This window comes from Rhincodon typus, chromosome 1, assembly GCF_021869965.1.
Source record: "Rhincodon typus isolate 14 chromosome 1, sRhiTyp1.1, whole genome shotgun sequence".
Taxonomy (NCBI): Eukaryota; Metazoa; Chordata; class Chondrichthyes; order Orectolobiformes; family Rhincodontidae; genus Rhincodon; species Rhincodon typus.
This window is the reverse complement of record NC_063332.1, coordinates 150,977,926-151,002,986: the sequence shown is the minus strand read 5'-3', so window position 1 is coordinate 151,002,986 and position 25,061 is coordinate 150,977,926. Positions and strand designations below refer to the sequence as shown.

Sequence of the window (25,061 nt, the reverse complement as noted above, 5' to 3'; positions counted from 1 at the left end):
GGAGGAACAGCCCCTCATATTCTGCCTCGGGAGCCTACAGCCCAATGTCTCAAACGTGGATTTCACCAGTTTTAAAATCTACCCACCCTCTGCCTCATCCCATGTCCAACCCTCCTTCTGATCTTCGCCTCCTTGACCTGACACAACCTGTCCATCTTCTCTCCCACCTATCCACTCCTCCCACCTCACTGACCAATCTACCTATCAGCCTCTCTCACTTAACTAACCAATCCCCATCTCTCCCTACATACATTCACCTATCACCAATCCACCTACCTTTCACAGCCCCACCCCTCCTCTCTCTATTTCTGAACTCTCTTCCTCCTCCCCATTTCTGAAGAAGGGTCCCAAATGAAACATCAACTTTTCTGCTCCTCTGATGCTGCCTGGCCTGCTGCGTTCCTCCAGCTATCACTGACGTATTTGAAGAACTAACAATTATTGGCCAAAGTGTATATTTTTTCAACAAGTAATCCCTGCAGAGAAATTTTTATTTTTGCTTTAATTGGTATGTGTATGGGGTGGGACATTACATACTATAACGTCACTCTATCAGTTTAGTTGAGAACATAAAGAATGTGTCTTCTTCGCTAATGAATCCCCTTGTTTTAGATCAGTGAATAAATGTAGTAGGACTTCTAATTTCAATATGCCCTGCCTGCACAATCCCATAAAACAAACATCCTGTCGCAAAACTTGCAGGGTAATCATTTAGCTATCCAAAATATATAAAGACGTGAATTTTCCTTTAAAAACATGTCCTATTTAAATTAATTGTGTGAACAATTTACATTTGCAGATAAAGAAGTCAGCGACTAAAATAGCTCCGTTTGGAAATAAAACCATTGAAAAAGAATCATGATTAACATTCTCCCGCATCCCTTGCCACTCATTTTTTTGTCACCATTTTTAGTTTGGGACAGTGAGTACAGCTGATTATTTGCATTTACATCTTCTGGGAATTTGTTGAGAAGGGTTATCAATCTGACAGTGCAAATCAGATAAATTTCATCAGCAGACTCACTTCAACCATTAATCCAGGGGCACTTTAACTAAATACATTCCAAAAGCCAGTGTTTTAGTCCATGATCCGTGTGCAATGTGTGAATACCAGGCCATGTTTCCACAAAAATCACTTTCAATGTAAATGGAAAAAATTTCAGGTGCTGCATGTTGTTAGGAATTCTAATGAAACCAAACTCCCAATCGCAAAAAAGAGCTGGCAGAATATCTTCGAAGCAGGTGGGGCCAGTATTTTGATGAAAAGAAAGGAAATTTGTAGATAAAAAAGGACAGAGGAAATGAGAGGAACAGAACATGATGTTAATACTTTGGCGTCTGAGAAGAAACAAGATTTTGGGATGTGCACTTTCAGGTAAGAAGGAAAATGCCACTATGAACTGAAAGGAGATGAGAGCTAGACACTTGTATTAACAGAGTAAGACAGGAAGAGAGGGAGAACTGGCATTGCTTGACCTTTTGGTCAGTAGGGAAAATAACATCATGAAAGAAACATGTTGATTCCAATGACAGCAGATGGATAGTATCAATTCGAATTGAGAGGACGAAAAGGATATTGCAAAATCTGGGAGGATCGAAGCATCCTTATCCCCTAGTTTTAAAAAGCATAATTGTGCATGTATGAACTGAAATTTGGATGTAGGAGAGTGACCACAGAATAACCATTTATTGAAGTCATAGGTGCCTCTGGTAAAAATCCAAAGGTCACTCTCTTTCACTTTTGGAAGTCCATTGTCTTAGACCTCCTATAGAATGTCAGTAATTTTAGATTCTCCATTCTCCAGCTCCCAGCTTCATTATAGTTTTTATCAAGACTCAAATCAGCTTGGTACAAGAGATCCAACAGGCTTTTATTTATATGCTAATACTTCTGCCTGAAATCTGTGTTCCTATATTTGCTTTCTGACGAAGTACTCACAAAACTGATGCAAATTTTGAAGGGCTTGGGTACAGGATTAGAGTTGCATAATTCATATGAATTTAAAGGCTGATGTCCAGCTTCACTGATGTTGTCTTTTAAATCTTTACTGCTGAGGCAAGTCGAAGAAAGATTGCTTTCCTCATACTGAGCAATACTTGGCTGATATCATGAATGGTATCATAAACACCAAGTGAACTTGATCATAAATGAGAAAATTGGCAGGCTGAAGGAGACCTACCACTGAAAGGTACCTTAGAGTTTGCTTTAGCTGCCCAAAAGCACATGAAAAAATTGTCTCCTCTTTTAAGAGTATTATAAATGCTGGAAATCTAAAGTAAAAATACAAAATGCTATAAACACACAGCTGGTCCAGTCATGGACCAGGACAGGGTTCATCATGTCCAAATGACTGGAGCTTGAGGTACTAGTGGGCCCATTGTGCTCAGGTCAGAGATTCAGGGCAGGACTGGACAAAGCAAGCCAGAAACAGCAGCGAATCATGTGATTTTTGCTCCTGCCCCTTACTGCATCTGTGCAGAGAGAGACAAGAGTGGATGTTTCAGATCATGTGATCCATGGAAATTCGGGAAATTGGATACAGAATTGGCTGAAGTGGGAGGAAGAAGGTGGTAATGGTCGAGGATTGGTTGACTAACAGAAAGCAAAGAATGGGGATAAATGAGTGCTATTCTAGCTGGCAGTCAGTGACTAGTGGTGTGCCTCAGGGATCGGTGTTGGGACCACAATTATTTACAATTTATATAGATGATTTGGAGTTGGGGACCACGTGTAGGGTGTCAAAGATTGCAGATGACACTAAGATGAGTGGCAGTGCAAAATGTGCAGAGGACTGTGAAACTTTGCAGAGGAACATAGATACATTGAGTGAGTGGGCAAAGGTCTGGCAGATGGAATACAATGTAAATAAATGTGAAGTCATACATTTTGGTAGGAGTAATAGTAAAAAGGATTATTACTTGAATGGTAAAAAGTTGCAGCATGTTACTATGCAGAGGGACCTGGGTGTCCTTGTGCATGAATCACAGAAGGTAGGTCTGCAGGTACAACAAGTAATTAGGAAGGCAAATGGAATTTTGTCCTTCATTGCTAAAGGGATTGAAATTAAAAACAGAGAGGTTATGTTGCAGCTGTACAAGGTGCTGGTGAGGCCACACCTGGAGAACTGTGTGCAGTTTTGGTCTCCTTACTTGAGAAAGGATGTATTGGCACTGGAGGGGGTGCAAAGGAGGTTCACTAGGTTGATTCTGGAGTTGAGGGGGTTGGCTTATGAGGAGAGACTGAGTAGATTGGGATTATATTCATTGGAATTCAGAAGATTGAGGGGGGATCTTATAGAAACATATAAAATTATGAAGGGAATAAATAAGATAGAAGTAGAGAGGATGTTTCCACTGGCAGGTGAAGCTAGGACAAGAGGGCATAGCCTCAAGATTAGAGGGAGCAGATTTAGGACTGAATTGAGAAGGAATTTCTTCACCCAGAGGGTTGTTAATCTATGGAATTCCTTGCCCAGTGAAGTAGTTGACGCTACTTCAGTAAACATTTTTTAAAAAAAGATAGATTTTTTTTGAACAATAAAGGAATTAAGGGATACAGTGAGAACGTGGGTAAGTGGATCTGAGTCCACGAAAAGAACAGCCATGATCTTATTGAATGGCGGAGCAGGCTTGAAGGGCCAGACAGCCTACTCCTGCTCCTAGTTCTTATGTTCTTATGTTCTCTGACTGGAAGCTCATGTGTAGTAAGTGTCCCACAGGGGTCAGTGTTAGAGCCCTTGCTGTTTGTGGTTTATACAAACAAATCAGACCTGAATGTACGAGGGATGATCAAGAAGTTTGCAGAAGACACAAAATTTAATGGCGTAGTAAGTACTGAGGAGGATAGCCTTAATTTACAGGAGATTATAAACAGGCTGATCAGAGGGCTGTTCAGTGGCAAATGGAATTCAATCTGGCTAAGTGTGAGGTAATATAATTAGGCAGGAAAAACAAGGCGAGGGAATACATGATGATCAGTATGATCCTGGAAGTACTGAGGATTAGACGGACCTTGGTTTGCATGCCCACCAGTCCATTAACCTATTAGGACAGGTAACTAAAGTGGGTAAGAAGGCATATGGGATACTTGCTTTTATTAGCTGAGGCACAGTGTTTAACAGAAGGGAGGTGAACCGTATAACATGTTGGTTAGCCCACAGATAATATTATGTACAGTTCTGGAACCTAGATTATAGGTGATTGCACCGGAGAGGGTGCAGAAGAGATTTACCAAGATGTTGCTTGGACTGGAGAAGAGAGTAATGAAGAGAGATCAGATAGACAAGGGATAACAAGGTGTAGAGCTGGATGAACACAGCAGGCCAAGCAGCATCAGAGGAGCAGGAAAGCTGACATTTCGGGCCTAGACCCTTCTTCAGAAAAAAACCTTGTTATCTCAGATTCTCCAGCATCTACAGTTCCTACTATCTCAGATAGACAAGGGCTGTTTTCCTCAGAGCAGAGCAAATAGAACGGGACATGATTAAGATGTATAAAATTATGAGGGGCATAGACAGGGTAGATGGGAAGAAATGTTTCAACTTGATAGATGGAAAGAATAACCACGGACATGGATTAACAGAAAGAGGCAGGAGGTTTAAAGGCAATGTGAGGGCAAACGTTTTCCACCCAGAGGGAGGTGTGAATCTGGCACCCACTGCTAGTAAGGGTGATAGAGGCAGTAACCCTCATAACATTTACACATTTGGACATACACATGCGATACCAAGGCATATAAGGCTATGGGCCAAGTGCTAGAAAATGGGATTAGGTGGCTGTCTTTGGCCAACACAAACTCGATGGGCCAAATGGCCTTTTTAAAGCATTGCATATCTCTATGACTCTGTGAGGCAAGTCACCAATCTGAAGTACGAACTCTTTCTGTTTCTTCATAAGCTCTTTTATTTTACTCTGAGCAAATTGGACACACTCATACATCATAGTTCTTAGAATGCTCACCATGGACAGGGCACTGTGACACAGCACAAATTCAAGCTGTAATTTGCAGCTGAAGCCATTATTGCATTGATCCGTTGAAAGATTTAAACACCCAATTGCATGAGGCATGTTGATTTAATAATTGAAAGGATGGGACACAAGATAATCACCCGTGGTCTTTGCTCATGAAAGTTGCAACTTTCAAGCATAATCTTCCATTTGCAGAATTAAGGTGAAACAGTACAAGACAGCGCATCAAAACTCTTGACTCACTTTGAATGTGATCACATACAACAATGCAAGCAAGATCCAGAGAGAATAAAGCTGGCAACTATCTCCAAGCTCAGGAAATGTCCCATTTGTTGCACATTTCTCCCCATTCATATCCTAGCAGCGAAATACCAGTAATATGTTCCATGTCAATATCACCAATTGTCATATGTGTAAGTAGAACTGCACCTAACTCATAATGCTGATAGCGAGCCTGAGGCAGTCAACTTGCACAATGGAAGAACAACTGATGATGCCATTCAAACAGATGGAACGTATGGGCCAGGAAGTAAGCTTCCTTCCATTCTCAACAGCCAAGTCTAGACATTTGAACATTTGGAGATGCACTGAATGACATAGTGACTTTCAAGAAAGATTGTTCACAGGATTCACTTGAAACTGGCCAAAATACCCTGTCATATCAGGATGGAATAAGAGGGCTTAGTACATCAGGAATTGAAAATGGAGCATGATAAGATTAATTCTAAAGGAACACTGTGGAAAACAAAGCATTCAACTTAGCAGGTGACAAAATGCCAGTGAATAAATTAGTATTAAACTTCAACCAGAAAGTTTTATTCCTTACCATTCAAAAAGTAATAGCAAAATAGCAGTTGATGTTAATTCACTAAGTTGCCAAAGGCACTTGGAAATATGTCATGCAGGCAGCAAGGACAGCTGAGGACCTTAGACATGTTTTTCGAGCAGCACATCAATGGACTTCATGCGTTGGATTTTACTAAGTGCTGCTGTCCCCATCCCTTCCCTCCCACTGGCAAAATATCAAGAATTGAGTACACCTCACGACAGATGCCCTGTAGTAATTTAACACAGGATGAAACTTTATTTGCTTCATTGTGAGACCTCCACCACTTTTTTGGGATGAAGCCCCACCTTGGAGTGATGCCAGCTAATGAGATGGACAGCAGCTCTGTAGTCCTAGCAGAGCAAGCCAGGAGCAGTGGCCAGAGCTGGAAATACAGGTCACACCCTGCACCACCATCAAGGAGACCATGTAAGTTTGAGAATGGCCTTTGCAAATGGGTTAAAGTGCTAGGTTCAAGAGGCCATGGAAAGGACTTATATATATTTTAAAAAATACCTTAGGAAGATGCCTCCTGTGGAGGCCAAGGGAGGAGTAGCTCCACCAACCCCTAACTTTCCCAACAGTCATCCATGGCAGTGTTATCCAGTTGTGAAGACTGGCTACAAGCCTATGGATGCAAATTTCCAACATTAATGATATCAATAAGATCTCAAAACAATAATGTTATAATCCTTGATGAAACTAACAATTACCTGATGCCGTCTAATCTCTTTTTTGATTTTGTTCATACCCCAGTTAGCAGCAGCCTGGGAAAAAAGCTTGAAAAAAAACCTTGAAACTAAATTGCAGCAAAAACAATTGAACGTTGCAATCTTATGGATCCTTTATAGAATTGCAAAAAAAAATGTTAGCTTTCCACGTCAATTTTAAGCAGCGGGCTTTCACACAATATAAAATGAAGTAATGCACAGAAACCTCCAGTGTCTACTCTGCTGATTACACCTTCAAAAATACCCTAAAATATTTGCCAAATGAGATTTTACTTTTGTAAAACAGTGTTGAGACTGGCCAATTATATTTCCAAGTACCTTATTACCACATCTTAAGTTCTAGCATTTACTCTACTTAATTGGTTGATTGTTTGTGTTTCTCTCTCTTTCCTTCTTTGAAGATCAGAGTTATATTTGCTACCTGCCAATCCACCAGTAGTGTTCTAAAATCTCAGGAATTCTGGGAGATCAAAAACAGAAACAATCTGGGAACACTGGTGGAACTACAGTTTAAGAAAAATGATGTCTCTGACAACGTAATACTCCTTGACAATAAATTGGAGTCAAGAGACTTTGTGTCACTGTAGTGGAACCTTAATCTACATCCTTTTCACCTCAAGGGGAAAAGTGCTGCCTCTGAGCTATCTAAAAGCAAAATTGAATCCTGCTCAATTCTTATGTCAAACTGTTCAATTTATGCTGGCAGAAGTACTTTTAGAAGTAGGAATTTCTAAGCACACATGATTGGTCTTCTTTTCTTCAGGGAATGCTGTGTTTGTTTTTATTCAATAGACTTGATTGTCAATAATAAAGCATTTATTGCCTATACCTTATTGTGCAAAGTGATGGTGGTGAACTGCATTCTTAAACCACTAAACAGATCTGCTGAAGGTACTTCTGCAGTGCTGTTCATTAGGAAATTCCAGGATTTGGATGATGAAGGAATAACAATATATTTTCAAATCAGGTGGTGTATGACTTGAATTAAAAATTGGAAATGATTGCTTTCCCATTTATCTGTTGACCTTGTTATTATACCCGATGATAAGCGTTTAATGAAGCCTTGACAAATTGCTGCAATGGAACTAGAGTTGGTATACCCAACAGTCATGTTGCACTGGTGGTGCAGAGAATAAAAGTTTATGGTGGTGCTTGGGGTCCCAATCCAGCAGACTGACTTCTCTTGGATGGTCTGGAACTTCTTTAGTCTTTTTAAACACGTGTTTTGTAACAAGCAGATGGGAAATATTCCAACAAACTCCTGACTTACTTTTTTCAGCTAGTGTAAAAGCTTTGGGGCGATAGGAGAGGCATATTTCTGCACAAAAAACCCATTCTGATTTGCACTTGTCATCAGAGTATTTATATGTCTGATTCAGAGATAGTAGGAACTGCAGATGCTGGTGAATCTGAGATGACAAGTTGTAGAGCTGGATGAACACAGCAGGTCATCCAGCTCTACACCTTGTTATCTCATATGTCTGATTCAGTCAGGTTTCTAGATCCCAAGATATTGATGATGGGTAATTTAATGGTGGTAAGGCCATTGAATTTCTTTTATCAAGAAGTTCATGGGATATGAGGACCAGTGAGTATGGCAAAATTTATTGCTCATCTTCAGTAGCATGGGAGAAGGTGGTGGTGGCCATCTTGAAGCACTGCAGTGCATGGAGTGTGTGATGAAACAGAGGTATGTATTTTAACATTGTTTCCTGTGAGTTTGAGTTTTTGGAGTTCTGGGTTGAACATGCAGGTTTGTCTGTGCATTTGGAGTTGACAATTGGCTTTTGAAGGAAAAAAAACCTATTATTCCAAGTGAAATTAAGTTACCCAGAGTTCTGAGGGAAATAGCCAGAGTGCTTAGGGAGATAACTTTCTACATTAATTGAGTTTGGGTCAGAATCCATTCAACAGAAAAGCATGTATCAAGCTCCAAAGTGCTGAGAAACCTTTCGGTGAAGTAACATGTGCTAAGTACCACTCCTGAGAAAAAGCATTAAATGTAATGAAATAATCTTAGATTAAGAAGCTTTTATTAATCTCAGACCTGAGTGTTGGAATATAGTTGGTAGAAGATAATGTTTTCGAAGTTTAAAAGAAGTAAAGGGAATTGAAGCTGTGGCAAAAACGGTATAGCACTGGAAAGAAACTAAGTCAGAAGCATATTAACAATTAAGAAAAAGTTACCTACAGTTCCAGCAGACAAATTGAAATTTTAATCACTTCAAGTTCATTAAAATATTAAAACAATCAAAAAAACCCTCTCTCAGCAACGGGCTGCAATGGGTCTTGCTAGAAATGCAGTACTGGATGTTCTTGGAATTGCAATGATTGTAAGCTGTACCATGCTTGGATTATTTCCACTGTGTTTAAAAATCTTTGAATTGGTGTTATAAGGGAATAAAGTGTTTTTCTTTCAGCTTGTTTATCTTTAACTCTGTTTCCAATAAACTTCTGTTTTGTTTTATTGTTAACACAAAGTCTGCAACATTGCAAACTTGTATTTTAGTGAAAGATCACTGCAATATTTTTAAAATATGATTTATCCAGCTAGGTTCCTATTGAGAATTTGAGTTGTCTGGTACTAAAATCAACTGAACATTCCCCCATCACGACTGAGGTCACGAGATCATAATAAACGTAGTGACACTATTGTTTGGAAGGGAGATCCAAGATTTTGATCCAGTGACAGTAGAGGAATGGTATTGTAGTTACAAGTTAGAATATTGTCTGTTAGGAGGAGATGTTGGTCCCATGCATTTTTTGCCCTTGCCTTTAAGGCGGTGGAGATTTTGACTTTGGAAAGTGCAGTCAAAGGAACAGTCAAAGGAGCCTTAGTGAGTTATTACAGTTTATCTTGTAGATGATACACACTGCTGCGGCTGAGCATCATGGTGAAGCAAGTGAATGTTGAAGATGACGGATGGAGTGCCAATCAAGTGGGCTTTTTTTTTTTGGACGGTTCCAAGCGTGAGTATTGCTGGAGCTGAATTTATCCAGGGAAGAGGAGCATATTGCATCACCTTCCTAACTTGTAAGTTGAAGGTGGTGGATAAGCTTTGGGGAGATCAGGTAATAAGTTACTTATGGCAAAATTCCTAACCTCTTACCTGCTCTTGCCACCACATTATTTGCCTGGCTGGTCCAGTTCAGTAGTCAATACTAACTGCAGGGTATCAATTGTGCGAGGTTCAATGATGATATTGAATATCGAGGGACAATGGTTTGATTCTCTCTTATTGGAGATGGTCTTTGTCATTTTGTGCACAAATGTTACTTGCTACTCATTCGCACAAGTCATGATATTATCCAGGTTTTGCTGCATTTGGAAATGGTTAGCTTCAATTTCTGAGATTTGGGAATAATGCTGAATGATATGCAAACATCAGTATCTCCATCTTCTGCCATTATGATGGAGAGAAGGTCATTGCTAACGCAGCTGAAAATGGATGGGCCTAAGATACTATCTTGAGCAACTCCTGACCCTAGTCCTAGAGTTGAGATGACTGATCTCCAACAGCCACAACTATTTCCTTTGTGCTGGCTATAGCTTCTTCATGCTACACTCAGTCAAACGTGACCTTGATATTAAAGGCAGTCACTGTCCCCTCTGTATGTGCATTGTCATTTTCAGTACTAGGGCAATGAAAAGTGATCTTCCAGGTTTCATTCCCTTCTTTACAATTAGTAGTGGTTTGATACAACTGAGTGGCTTCCTCAGCCATTTCATAGGGCAGTTAAGTCAATAACATTGTGGTCAGTCTGGAATCATGTGTATGAAAAACCAGGTAAGAGTGCAGATTTCCCTCCTAAAAGGAGCATCAGCAAACCAGATGGGTTTTATGACGCTTGACAAGGTTTCACAGTTACCTTTAGATTAGTTTTTTGTTTAACTTCAGGTCTTAGTGAATTTAAATTCCCCCCAGCATGATGAAATTTGAACCCCAGTAAATTTTCCTGGGGTTTTGGGTTACCAATCCAGTGATGTCACTACTCCACTATTGCCTCTTGCTCCCCAATGTCAAGGGGAGTTTGTTGGGGTCTGATCTATTACAGATTGCCATTAATTCCACAGAAGTGGGAAGCAATTTTGCTTGACACCATCAGCCCAAGTGTGAATGTTGTCCAGATCTTCCTGCATGAAGACATAGACTATGTCATTACCTGATGAGCTGTTAATGGAAATTATGGTGTTTGCCTTATTGCCACTGCTAGCACGTTGCGGTATCTGCCATCTCAGACAGTATGTGGCAGAGGATAAAGGTTATTTGAGATTGTTTGCTGCTATCAATTCTCATTTATCTGTAATGTGTTTAGGGTTTATCTAACTATAAGCGGTGGAGGATAGACCACTGGTGAATCTAAACAGAAGAGGCACTTGGTTAATAAGGTAGTTTATTGTACGACAGCAATAAGTACAGTTTATGTTAATTAGGCATAATTACTAAGGACACTTGGAAGCTATACAGAATGCATCTGCTCCCTTCAAAAGAGTGTAGAACTCCCATATCCAACAAAGAATAGTGTGTGACCTCATCAGAATGGGTGAAACTGATGCAACTTCAACATTAATTCTTTCAGACTGAAAACTAGTACAGAAATAAATGTTCTGCAATCATCAGTGCACATCTCAGGTTGGAAGCAAAATCTTTCATGATGTAGCTGAATACTTGCTGTCTTTACTCTCAACTAGCCTCTGAAATGGGAAGACACTCCGACATAGGTAAAACAAAGGAAGATGGCTGTAGTTGTTTAGGCTAATGATCTCAGTTGCAAGGTGTGCTGCAGGAGTTCCTCAGCAAGTTCTTTTTCATAAAGCACATTAATGATCCAGTTTAATTCTCTAGAACAGTCTAGTAATTTCATGATTATCATCACCGATACTAGCTTATTCCAAATTCTATTTTCCCTGCCATGGTGGGATTTCAACTCAGTCGCTAGATTACTAGTGCAGTGAGCCATTTCCTGTGCTAATAGGTGGCAGAGTTTATTAAAGCACAGTGAAGCAGGATTCCAACTTACAAATGTGATTCATGATTTCTATTCAATCATGTTCTCCTCTAAGAGTAAATAAATCTTTGCACGAATGAATAATGAGGGAAACAATGTGGTTTTTAAGGTAATTTTACAGTTAAGTGTTCAGATGTGGTTTAGATATTGTACATGTGTAATAGTTAAAGTCAAATTGGAAATGGAAAATTGGTTCTTTACATTGACTAACTGCTACATAAAAATTGAAAGTGCAGGAAAAAGACATCCTAAAACATCCACAGTTTATTTCTACAAGGTTTGCAAACTCTGTGTGAAAAAATAAATCAGTGTTTCTGATCACGTATACAGCTGGCAGAGTGACAGCTGCTGCTGGGACTCCAACTACAATCCACAACCATAATATGAAACTGGATCATTGCTAATTTTATTACGATATTTATTTAGTGTTAGCAATAGGAAGTCATTTTCCATTGACGTCAAGTCTGGTAAAATGAGAAAAGGTAACAGATCTTTTGTGACTGACAGTTTTCTTAGCATACTCTTTATAGTATTGTTATTACAGGTAGTTCTGAGAGTGCCTTTTTCTCATACTAAGCATTATTTCTGTCATTCAGTATTTTCATAAAGATCATTATTTCATTCCTAATTTTGAGCAGATCATTTTGTAACTCACAATATTCTTGGCTAAACTAAAAGAAAACTGCAATCTAATTTATGACCCTGCTGTAGAAATGCTGCTGCAGTCATCACATCACATGTGTTAATGGTTCTCTCCACAACCTAAATTCCAACACTGCAGCATTGAATTTAACAGGCTGAAATCTCTTGCCAAAATATTTTTCAGATATTTATTTGATTTTTCAGTGCATTTTTCTTTATGATACATTATAGATTAATTTACAAATACATACAGAATGACTCTTACATTAAATTTAGTACCATGATCTATTTAATAGGGCCAACATTTGCCCTTGGCAGTAATAGGGCTTATGGATGGAAAGAAGGGTGAATGAGAAATTGCACTGACTACTGGGAATAGTTGAGATATAGTTTCGTGAGCACTTCTTAGATATATTGATCTAAGTGGCACAAAACTGAAATCTCCCAAGTCATTTGATTTGGGATATTTTTGGTTGGAAAAATGTTGAAACTGTGGGGGACGAGAGAAGAGTGTGTGTACTGCATAACGAATGTAAAAGCTGGGTGTTATTTCAGCCATTATTCTGTGAAGTCAATGCATGTTCCACAATTGCCTATCTGCATGTTTGTTATGGCAAGTTGCATTTGAGAGATGGAGCTTCATGCTGCTAGAAGTAAGAACTGAATCGGACTATAAATTGTGCTGCACGTTTATTCCTTTTACAGAAAGCCAAAAAGAAAACACATGAGCTTGGTTCTTGCATAAAATCTTAGGAATTCCTTCCAAGATACTTGAACCAAAAATATAAGAACTACAAGCAGGAGTTCACCATACAGCCCATTGAGCCAGATCGGACATTCATTAGGATCATGACTTCTCACCTCATTAAAAGACCAAACTATTTGGAGTTGTCTGTTTGTCAGGCCAAAGTGAATTTTGTGAAGTGCTTTTAAGAAAATATCTGGCAATAGAAAAAGTATTCCAGAGAGATTCAATAGCATTAAATGATGTCTATCATTAGTTTTGGAAACATTACATTGTTAAAAAAAATTCTATAATGTGTCTATAATACATTGTAACTAACACCATTTTCACAATTAAAACAATATTATTGAACTCACTTATTGTCCACTTCTTGCTTCTGTGTCCCTACTTCTCATGAAAATCTACAACTGTAAACACGGTCACTGCACTTCAAAGGGTGTCAAGAAGATTTACTTGAACAGGAATGAGAAACTTCAGTGTGAACAGAGAAACTGGGATTATTCTCCTTAGATCAGAGGAAATTCAGTAGGTATATTCAAAATTATGAAAGGTTTTTATGAAGTAAGTAAAGAGAATGTGTTAATAACCAAAAGAAAGAGATTTAAGATGCTTGGCAATGAATCAATGAATAACAATATTTTATACATGACCAGAAACAGTCCATAGTTATTTTCAAAAATAAATTGGATATAAACTTAAAAAGAAAACAAAAATGCAAGACAGGGCAATCAGGAAGGAACAAAGGATAGAGAATACAGTAATAGCTCGTTCAAAGAGTTTGCAGAGGAACTTGGGTTAATGATATTCTATCTCTTCTATGTGACAGAGCATCTACAAATATGAGTACATTCTAATGACGCACTGCAAAAATTGGTAGACTGACCAGAACATAGCAAGTGTAGTACAATCTATCATAACAAGTTGTGCATATCATGATTCACTGGTTTCAATGATCCCACTAGCAAAATCTAGTTTTTTTCAATGGAAATTAGCCCCACTACAATGAACATTGGAGTAGGTTCTACCCAGATGCAATGATGGGATTTAAGCTGAGACTAATTGAAAAGGTAACCCACAGCAGTGTGGATTCTACATGACAAACTTGCATTCATTGTCTAATAAGGTAACTTCCCAACTGTAAACAAACTGTAATGAAGCAGTGGGCATGAGGAAGCAGCTGCAAGGAGTAAACTTACACAAAGCAGAAGCCTCCATATGGCATGCATGAAGACAGCAAGAAAAAGATCAACTTTGTCTCTGAAAACAAAATCAGGAAATTCAGGTTCACAAAAAACAAATTTGGACTGTGATTCATGAATTTCTTGATGAGAGAGAGTCTATTGCTGATTTGAGAAAGCTGATGAAAGTAACATTGCATAAGTTTGGTTTTGTATTCCAAATTGGCCAGTCATTACCAGGAACAGCTGATCCTTTTTGGATTGGTTTGACAAGATTGAATCACTGTGCATGAGTCAAGTAATATGAAAAACTACACTATATTAGTGGCTTTAAAAATTATGTTCAATTCAAATTAATTCTATCTTCATTTTTCGCAGTGCAGCAAATTCTACTGGAATGATTTTCTGCCAGTCCAGTGAGGGTTCATTACAGTGAAGTTTAACTGTAATTCTGTAGTGTCAGGAATCCACTGTCCTTGTTTCCAAACTAGAGCTGGTTACTGGAACAAAATAATACTTTCATTGCAGAAAACTTTTTTTAAACCAGCACACAACAGCAAAAATAGCATTCTTATTGGTCAATAAATACAGAAAAGTCTGAGTCATATAAATATGGTTGCCTGGCTTCAGCATCAAAATCCCACCCCGGCCTTCCAAATCTATACATGGTTCATAGGCCAGCGTAAAAACTTATATTGTGCAATCCAATAATTGCAGTAAATGGAACTGAGAGATTGTTTAAAAACAAATTATACCCACAAATTCAATGGATGTTTTTTTATAATTGTGATTTATATTTTCCATTATTATGGTATCACTGCTTTATACAACATTAAAACTACCTGTGGAAGAAATCATTTGAGTACACACTAGTCTTAAAGTAGTTTGAAAAATCTAAAGTACCAGCAAGTTATACAGCCACAACTATTTAATTTTACTGAGTAAAAGTCTGAATCATTGGCAGTACATACACCAGTTATGTGGAAAAGTTGTTCCAAAAAATTCGTCAGGTTATAAAAGCAAACATGATAAACAGTCAAACAGTGTTACAACTAAATGTTCACACGATGATTTAGATTCAGCACAAACATTCTGCACAATCAAATAACAGCACATATTTTTAACAGGGCTTTTAAAATGTGCAACTTACTTGTACAGTACACGCTAAGGATCAAGGCCACGCAGAATTTTGGATTTTGCCAGATTTCAGGTTGGGTGTTTTGGGCAGTGGATGGTCCAGGCTAATAAGGGTCAAATAAGTTCAAGGGTTTCTAGCCCTTAATAAAGTTAAAAAAAATTTAAAGAAAGGATGCATGGCACATTCTAAAAATATCCATTTTTCAGGCAACCCCAGTTTTAGACAGGCAATTTGAGAGAGAGTTTATCTGTGGATAGATTGTTTAAACAAAATAGCTTTGTTAGGTGCAATGACAAGATTATTTTTGTTGAAAGCAAAGGGCAATTGAAATCACATACCATCTTCGACAGATAAAAGTGAATTTGAAAGCGGTGGCACATGACAAAGTAGTTTCTGATACAAGTACTGTGACAACATTTTTTATTCTTAATGTGACATTCTTGAAAGCTCAAAATATGCAGAAGCCATTGCACATAGCAAATATCTTTTAATAGTCAGTCTAAGAAAACAATTGCTAATGAATTGCTTATTATTCCTGTCAACTATATTTTCAACAAAAATTAATCATAAAATATTAGATTTCATTATATCAAGAATAGGAATAAAATGCATATCTTAGAGTGTAATTACTACAATTGGCAACCTTTTTAGAAAGATTCTATTTTGCAGAACAAATTTAATAGAAGCAAACCTGCATACCCCACAACAATTGAGTAAAAATACAAAATACAGTTCCTACCAATATTGAAAATGACCAAACTACAGCATAAAATTGAAAAACTTTAATGCATAATTAATCAAGAAAGAGGATGCAGGATATTCGGAAGCATGTAATTGTCCTTGCTTTTAACCTGAAGATTCTTTATATGATGCAACTGTATGTTGGAAACAGCTAGAGTATTTATAACATATTTATTTTGCTGCATCTCTGTCATCACACTTATCACCTAATTAAATTTTAAAGCTGTTTATATCACACCTTGGGGACACTCTCCATGTGCACAGATTGAATTCAATTTACATGTAGCTTTTACAAATGTTTGCACTGTTGAATTGATATCTGACATGCATAGTCGCTTCCTCAGCCAGCCCGACAATTGTTAATTAGCTCTAATATGCCTCATCCATACTTGAAAAAGCATATTACTTTGCTACCCATGTCCTTACTGGTCAAAAATATCTCAAGAAACATCTGACACAGTTTACAAAACAAATCTCAGAAAGTTGAATTCAGCACAGAACTCTACGCTTTGCTAAATTACCATTAGAAGACACTAGGAAAATATTACCACCATAAAATGAAAAGCTTAAATTGGAAAACACAATAAAACCTGGGTTGAGAGAGATATGGTAATTACTTACACTGCTTCTATTTTTCATTAAGAAGAGCAGGTTTCCTTTCAAACGGCACCATCTTTCTGTTAGTTCTGCATGAGAAAATGAAACATTAAAAAAATGGTATTTTGCTGGTGAAGGAAAGATGGTTCTGAAAGAAGATGCATCAGTAATAAAGGTCAGGGAAGAAAATCATTAGAAAATTCCTGCTTCAGCCAGCAGCTGCATACATATGACAGCCTGCTAAATGCCAGATAACTCCCCAGAAGGCTCTTCTTACCCTGCAGCTGAGAGATTTGGTGACTGCAGCAGAAACCATCTGTTTTTTCATTGGCTTCTCATCTCAGAGGGAAGGAGAAAGAGGAACTTGTGTGATTTTATGTAAAAGAAGACAATGGTCTTTTTTAAAAATACAAGATATAGCTCATGATAATATATTACTGCAAAAAAGATAAACTAGCTTCAGTTCAGACAGGAAAATAAATTATCAATCTTCTTTCTCACAAAAAATGTGACCATGCTTTTTGGTTCAAATTATTTTCAGTGCAAAATATCAAATAATTTCTGAAGCTAATTTAGCAATACTCGACGGTTAAAGAGCAAATCAGTGAAGCATCTTCTCTGGCAGGCAGCTGAGAGGAGATTCTTTCAAAAAAGAGCACAAAGAGTGGACAAAAATTGCCCCATTTGAAACACAAGGGTTTAAGAAAAGTGCAGAAGAGGCAGGAGCAGGAAACAGACTTTACAAAACCAGAGACACATAAAGCCTGCCAATTTTCATGGGAGGGCTTCATTTTAAAAAATCTACACAACATACCTCACAACTGGCCAGTTAACTGTCCAGTTCATCTACCGGAAAGAGACCATACCTCGGGAGTTATGTGAATGAGCCATGGTATCATCAAATCCTTACAATGTGAAAGGAAGCTATTTGGCCCATCAGGTCCACGCTGACCCTCCTAATATCATCCCACCCTGAACCATCCACTATCCTATCCCTGTAACCCTGCATTTCTCATGGCCAATTCACCTAACCTGCACAGATTTGGACTATGGAGGAAACCGGAACACCCAAATGAAATCCATGCAGGCATGGGGAGAATGTGCAAACTCCAAACAGTTGCCTAAGGGTGGAATTGAACCCAGGTCAGTGGCGCTGAGAAGCAGCAGCGCTAACCACTGAGCCACTCTGCCACCCATAGTCAATGATGGATGTAAAGGTTTAGGTGGGATGGTAGGATAGTAGGAACACCAACACCTGCAAGGTCGCCTCCAAGCCACTCATCATCCTGACTTGTAAATATAATTGCTGTTCCTTCACTGTCACTGGGCCAAAATCCTGGAATTCCCTCCCTAAGGGCATTGCAGGTCAACCTACAGCGTGTGGCCTGCAGCAGTTTAAGAAGGCAGCTCACCACCACCTTCTCAAGGGCAACTAGGGATGGGCAATAAATGACAGCTAGCCAGTAATGCCTGTGTCCCGCAAGTAAACTAAAAAATGGATGATAGGATTGGAAGGGGGACGTGGGGACATGGTGTAGAAGGCTCTAGACAGAATTAGGAAAAAGGAAAAGGATGTGTCAAAGATTAGAATTGAGGGCTAACCTGGGACCAGTGAGGGTCAAAAATTCATTTGAGTTCAGTTCCACCCTCGGGCGACTGTCTACGTAGAGTTTGCACATTCTCCCCGTGTCTGCATGGGTTTCCGCCGGGTGCTCCGGTTTCCTCCTACAGTCCAAAGATGTGCAGGCTAGGTAGATTGGCCATGCTAAATTGCCCATAGTGTTCAGGGATGTGTAGATTAGGTGTGTTAGCCATGGGAAATGTAGGGTTACAGGGAAAAGGTAGGGGGATGGTTCTAGGTGCGATGCTCTTTGCAGGGTCGGTGTGGACATGTTGGGACGAACAGCCTATTTCCATACTGTAGGGATTCTATGATTCTATGGCCCAGAGGAGGACACGTGGCCCTCAAAATGCTAAAAATAAAATCTTTAAATTTACCTGTTGAATCACTTCTGGCCTATGAATTGGCTCCTAGAAGTTGGCACTGGCCCCACATTCAATCCTCAGTTTGAAATTGCAGGTTCAATCCTAATGATATTTTGATCTACACATTTTAAAGTAGGACAAACTTCCTTCGTGTAAACATCCTGCTTGCCAGTTTCAAACAGCAGCATATTGAGACATGCAACAAAGGTAACAGGATGAGTGAAGGTTACAAAACTCTTAATGTTATAAATGTCCTGTCTCCAAAACTTTTTCCAACAGGTGGGGGCTAATTAAAAATCAAGACCAAAATGCATCTTTCACAGTCAAAATAGATCTAACTTCAAGTACAGTTGTGAATGGGGAAATGCAATTTTCAACGAAGTACATTTGATATTGGCATATTTTGCCAGTAAATCATTGTCCTAAAATGAACACGGCACATTGACCAGTAATGTTATTTAATAGTGTAGTTGGTCATTCTGAAATTCCTTACAACTTGAGAGCTTTTCGATAAGATTTTGTGAACTGGGGAAATTCCAGGTTGTCTGAAGCAAGTTTGTGACATTCTAGGTACCTTGCAGTACCTTGCCACCTTTACCAGTATGAGGTGTTGAGTATGGATTGTTTGAAATACTTCACTGCCACCAATTGTCCTTCATCTTTGCCTCATTTTGGGCTTAACTTGTGATTAAAAGATAGAGGATATACCACCATCAATTGTCTTCAGAAAAAACATTGTTCTTAGATAACAAGCAGTTTCATCAATAACCTTACCTCAATCACTAGGTCAGAAATGGGGATGTTTGCTGATGATTGCACAATGTTCATCACCATTCATGACTCCTCAGATAATGAAGCAGTCCACGTTCAAATGCAACAAGATCTGGACAATATCCAGGCCTAGGCTGACAAGTGGCAAGCAACATTCACACCACATATTAATCTTCTCATCCTTAACTCTGTCCTTCTTCCATGTGCAACCAGGCCCAGGTAGGAAATTCTAGAGAATCTCTGCTCACCAATATGCCCAAACAAAATCTTTGCCTTCTTGAACAATTCAGACTTAAGAGTGGTCATTTTTAATGGTAACTTGTTAGTTTGAAGTAGCAGTGGTAGATCCTAGTTATACTAAACGTAGCTCACAGTTGTAATTAAGTTTATAATTTAAGATGATCAAAATTTGGATTTCAAAATAGAGGCAGATGAGTGTAGGTAATGTTTGCGAAGGTTTTTTTTTGTAAGAATGGTAAGGGCCCTTCTGGATCTAAAACGTAAATCCAGTTTCTGTCAGGATGCAGGCAAGTACAAACTACTGTGGTGTTAAAGGAAATATGTTTATACTACTGGATTTACAACAGATAGAGTAAACATACAAAGCTTAGTTTTCAGTTCAGAGTAATCTAGGATGAAGCACGTTTCTCCATTCAGTTCCGAAGACAGCAAGACTGAGTTCAGAAGTAAGTTCAGCTCCCCTCTAAGGATAGTTCAGGACAATTCAGGGAACCAGTTTACTTCTGCAGAAGGGTTTATTTTGATAAGCTTCCAAATCAGGAGAAATGCAGGTTAAAAGAAGTGAAGATTAAAATTAAAGAAAATCTGCAACTTCATGCAAATGTGTTCAACAGAATAAAACCATATTATCTGATATCTGACTTAGCCAGTAGTATAACCAGTTGGAATCATAAAATTACATGTTTATATGAATAGTCAACATTATATCTATGGAGTCTTACTATCAAATAACGAGCCCACAATATTATTTCATCATTCCCTGTGCAATTCGTACATTTATGCTCAAGAGAAGAATGTAATACCTGCCTTCCTGTTTCCACACAATTAAGTTAATAGCAGGTCATGGATAGCTTTCCCTCCCAGACAATAAATGAAGCCCTCCAGTGTGAAGCTAATGCCCTCTTAAGATCTTCATCATCCCTCCATAGTGTAAGTCTGTTGCCACACAGGAAGCTCAAAGAGCAAACCCTTGATGGATTTGCCTGAAGGTTTCTAGGCATGGGGAGAAGGGTAGAATCCTTAATTCACATTCACTCAGTGATTGGGAAGTGACACATTGAGAGCTCCCACCTGCTGTTGCATCCAAATGTCATTCCTTAATCTCCATTTTGTCCTTGCTTACCTTTGGTTCAGATCCCTTGCCAAACCTGGGCCTTAGGTAGGTGCATTACCAGCAGCCATCATTGCTGCCATTGTGATACTGCCTATAATGGAGAGTATCACCTTCTGATTGGATAGCGCTCTCAGAGGTAGGATTACTCAATCACTTGGAAAGCCCAATAATAGCCATTTGATGGTGGGTGCTCTGAAAAAAGTGGCAATACAGGGCACTTGTTGTTCACGTTAAGCTACCAGATTGTTGTAAAAAGTCAGCTAGTTAATTATATTTGTGAAGCAGAGTAATGCCAACAGCATGAGTTCAATTATTGCACTACCTGAGGTTACTACAAAAGGACTCTCCTCCTCAACCTCTCCCCTCACCTGACAAGAAATAATAGCTCCAAAAGAAAATGGAACTATCTATCTTGTCAAGCATGAAGTTAAAAATATTAAAATACCTCACCAAAATGCAGCTAAGAATTGTTTATATAACATTCTTCCAACCATCAATGACATCCTGCAGCCCCTAACACCACTTCTAGGTAAACTAAGCAGTGAAAAATTGGATCCTGAAAGCGTCCTTTCTTTTTTAAAAACATTATTCATTGATGGGACATGGGTGTTGCTGGCAATGTCAGCACTTTTTGCCAATTGGGCAATGAAGAGTTAACCACATTTCTGTGGATCTAGAATCACGTGTAGGCCATTCCAGATAAGGTAGATTTCTTTCCTTAAAAGGAGAGGAGCAAACTGAATAGGGTTTTATAACAATTAAAAGTAGTTATACGGTCTCCATGAGGCTAGCTTCTTATTCTGGATGTTTATTGCACTTGAATTTCACCATCTGCCCTGGTGTGATTCAAACCTGTACCCCTGAACATCAGCCAATGTAGATTAGTAGTCCAGTGACATCACCACTATGCCACCATTTCCCATTATTTGTGCAAGATGTCCATGCAGTTTTGGATGCATGGCCAGATCAACTAGAAAGCCCATAAATTAGAATGGCATGAAGTTTGCTTCCAGTGGACACAGAGAATCCCCCTTCAAAAATTTGCAAACACATACCGGTGACCACAAATTGAACATTGTCCACAGTATCTCCATTAACTTCAAATATGTTAATTTTCAACAGTTCCAACCTGTACTACTTGAGATATTAAATATTTAAAGAAATAATTATTGGATTGCTCATTGAGAAGTATTCATTTGAAGGATTATTAAACATGACAACCACTGAAAAATACTTGAATTAAAATCTCAGTGAACTTGTCACCATCATTAATTTTATTGTATCTTAATGCTTTCCCTTCAATCCTAAATCACGCTAGGTCTCATTGGTCCTAGAGCCAGGAGAGCATACAAACAACCTGCTCTCTTGTTTTTCTCAAACAATGTTTGAGCAATTCATAGGAGGGATGACAATGACTCAAGACTAAAGCTTCCTCCTTCACCCCTCGCTCTACAATTCTTCCAAGAACACAAAAGCTTTGTGTAACTTGCAATGTAGTTGCCAGGCCACTTCACACACAGGGACAAGCATCAATATCATGCATCAGAACAGGGTGCATCTCTTAGGCACTTAGTTTGGTAACTCACTCACTTTCTGCCACTTGGACACTCATAGCATCTCTGCCTAGACTTCCTTTTTTGGTATATATTACAGCACATTCAGGACTTACAGTATCACAGTACCTTTGCCTTTTAATGCAGACACAAAGCTAAGTGGCTTGTCATGTTTGCAAGTAATGATCAGTCAAAAGAGTGGAAATGTTGCTGTATGGTATTATGGTAACTCAAAGTCACACCTATAGCACATGCTTACACAGCAAACACACTGCATGTGCTTCAATCAGACAGCCACTTCAGAAAGCCTCAGGGATGTAGTCCTGAATTGAATCAAGGGGTTTACCACCAGTCAGGGAATCCTGCCACAGTTAGGTAAGGGCATCACTAGTATCAGTCCAGTCCTTGGGCTTATGCAGTTTCCAATTTTGGGTGATCAGGAGCAGGGGTTCCACATCATTACAATCCAGGGAGTGAACCACAGGCAGTCTGGCAGAGTCAGCACAACCAGTCCAATGAACAGCGGTAAGTCAATTGTGGAGCTACAGAGATTGTCAGTTCAGAGTGTCTGTTCCCTGCAAATCAAGAGGGGTAATCAGGACCACTGCTGCGGTCAGGCAGTTATAAGAATTAATTAATCACACTAGAGTCCAGAGAGGACAATAACTGCAAAAAGGAGGGAATGCAGCATAAGGGTTGGAGGCGATAAAGCACGAGGGGAAAAGGCTACAGTTACCAGTACCCTGGCTTCGGTGGAAGAGTAAAATGCATAATTATGTTTGGCATACCTAACCTTATGCAGGGCTAATGGGGTAAATTGGGAAGATAAATACAAGAGTTGGGAGAGGATCAAGACGATCAGGGTTGACAGGAAAGTCAATGCATCAAGGAACATGAGGGCTGGGGATCACCTAGATTGACAGACGGAACCTGCAACTCACTGAAGCATTACCCAGGTTGCCTTTCAAATTGAAATCAAAATGGAAAATGTTGCCATCACATTCAGGTGGACACAGTAAGTGTTTTCTTTCTTGGAGGGAGCAGGCTTTACTTCTGAGGGCTGAGGCCCTTCAAGGGGCAATAGCATTATACGGACACTCACAATGTGCACGTTAAAGGTATGAGTTATCTGTATATGAACCTCAGGCTTTGACCAACTGTCTAAATGCAAAATCCAGAACACAAGAAATATTGACCATATCATTCAACATAAATTAATCCTTGTAACATCATTGAGATTCAAGAAATGTGTGGCAAGCTGTAATATTTCACCTTAGTTCCACAATTTACAAACATCTTCCAAGCTTTTGTAGCCTAAACACGATTCAGGAGCTGCTCATTTCACACTTTGGACAATGTAATAACCAAACCACTATCCTATATGCAATATTGCCTTTTTTGAGTTATGGGAGGGTTGGGGGCTGGGGGAAGCACAGTTCAGTTTACAAGTTTTATCTTTTCTGCTTTTCCTGTTGTTTAATTAAAAAGTTAAAGTCATAAACTGATGGAAGCCTTGATGTTCTGATCTGATGTTCCCTCAGTCAGTCAATCATGACAAAAGTGTTGGTGCATCTTTCTTCTCAGTGGATTCGCAGAATCTTCCGCAAGCAGCTTTGGTGGTACTAGTCCAGTGCTTTGAGGTGTCTGCTGCAGACAGTCCACATCTCAGAGTCATACAGGAGGGCAGGAACCACCACAGCTCTAAATCATAATCTTGGTGTCAGATCTGATGATGGTGTCCTTGAACACCCTTTACTTCAGGCAGATGAAGGCCGTGCTAGAGGCAGTGCTGGATCTCTCCGTCAATAGCTACTTTGGCCAACAGGGCACGGCCAAAGTGCTGGAAGTTGTCAACGTCCTCTAAGGCCTCCCTGTGGGCCTTGATGATTGGGGGTTTGCTCCACAATAGCAGGCCATTGGGGGAGGATCTCCAACTTGCGGATGTTCAGGGTGAGACCCATGCTCTCATATGCCTCCGTAAAGGTGCTGACAAGGGTCTGGAGTACATCCTCTGACATTGCACATATGCAAGCATCATCTGCATACTACAGCTCAACACCAGCATCCTCAGCCAGGCTAAAATCCTCAGCATCGAGGCACTGACTACCCTTCATTGACTGTAGTGGACAGGGCATGTCATCCACATGGCTGATACAAGACTCCCCATGCAGGTACTCCTCTCCCAGCTTTGAAACAGCAGGCGAGCCTTAAGCAGACAAAGGAAACACTTCAGTGATACCCTCAAGGCCTCACTGGCGAAGTGTGGCATTCCCACAGACACCTGGGAATCACTGGCCCAAGACCAAAAAATGATAGATATTATTCAGACAGGGTATTATGTCAGGTGGCAATAAGGATGGCTAACCTCTCAGCCTTCATTCATGTAACAGTAGATAAACCGACAGTAGAACCTATGAGGAAAAGTATACACACATTTAAAATTGTGATGATGTGGTTAATGAATTGTCACCCATGCTATCTGTGCTCTCAGAATTTTTAGAGTCATAGAGATGTACTGCACAGGAACAGACCCTTCGGTCCAATTCGCCCATGCAAACCAGATATCCTATAGAAATTTAGTCTTATTTGGCAAATATCCCTGTAAACCCTTTCTATTCATATACCCATCCAGATGCCTTTTAAATGTTGTAATTGTACCAACCTCCACCAGTTCCTCTGGCAGCTCATTTCATTCAAATACCACCCTCTGCTTGAAAAAGTTGCCCTTTAGATCCCTTTTTAAATCTTTCCCCTCTCACCTTAAAACTACGCCCTCTAGGTTTGGACTCCCCCACACAGGGAAAGATCTTGTTTATTTACT

General features: G+C 39.3%; 1 protein-coding gene across 1 annotated transcript in view; it reads right to left on the bottom strand.

Moving 5' to 3' along the window:
• inpp4b (inositol polyphosphate-4-phosphatase type II B) overlaps positions 1 to 25,061 on the bottom strand; it is a 718,933-nt gene that overhangs the window by 663,236 nt on the left and 30,636 nt on the right. The window contains exon 2 of the mRNA XM_048597564.1: positions 16,601 to 16,665. Coding sequence (XP_048453521.1) covers positions 16,601 to 16,665 — 65 coding nt within the window. The remainder of the gene's footprint in view (positions 1 to 16,600; positions 16,666 to 25,061) is intronic.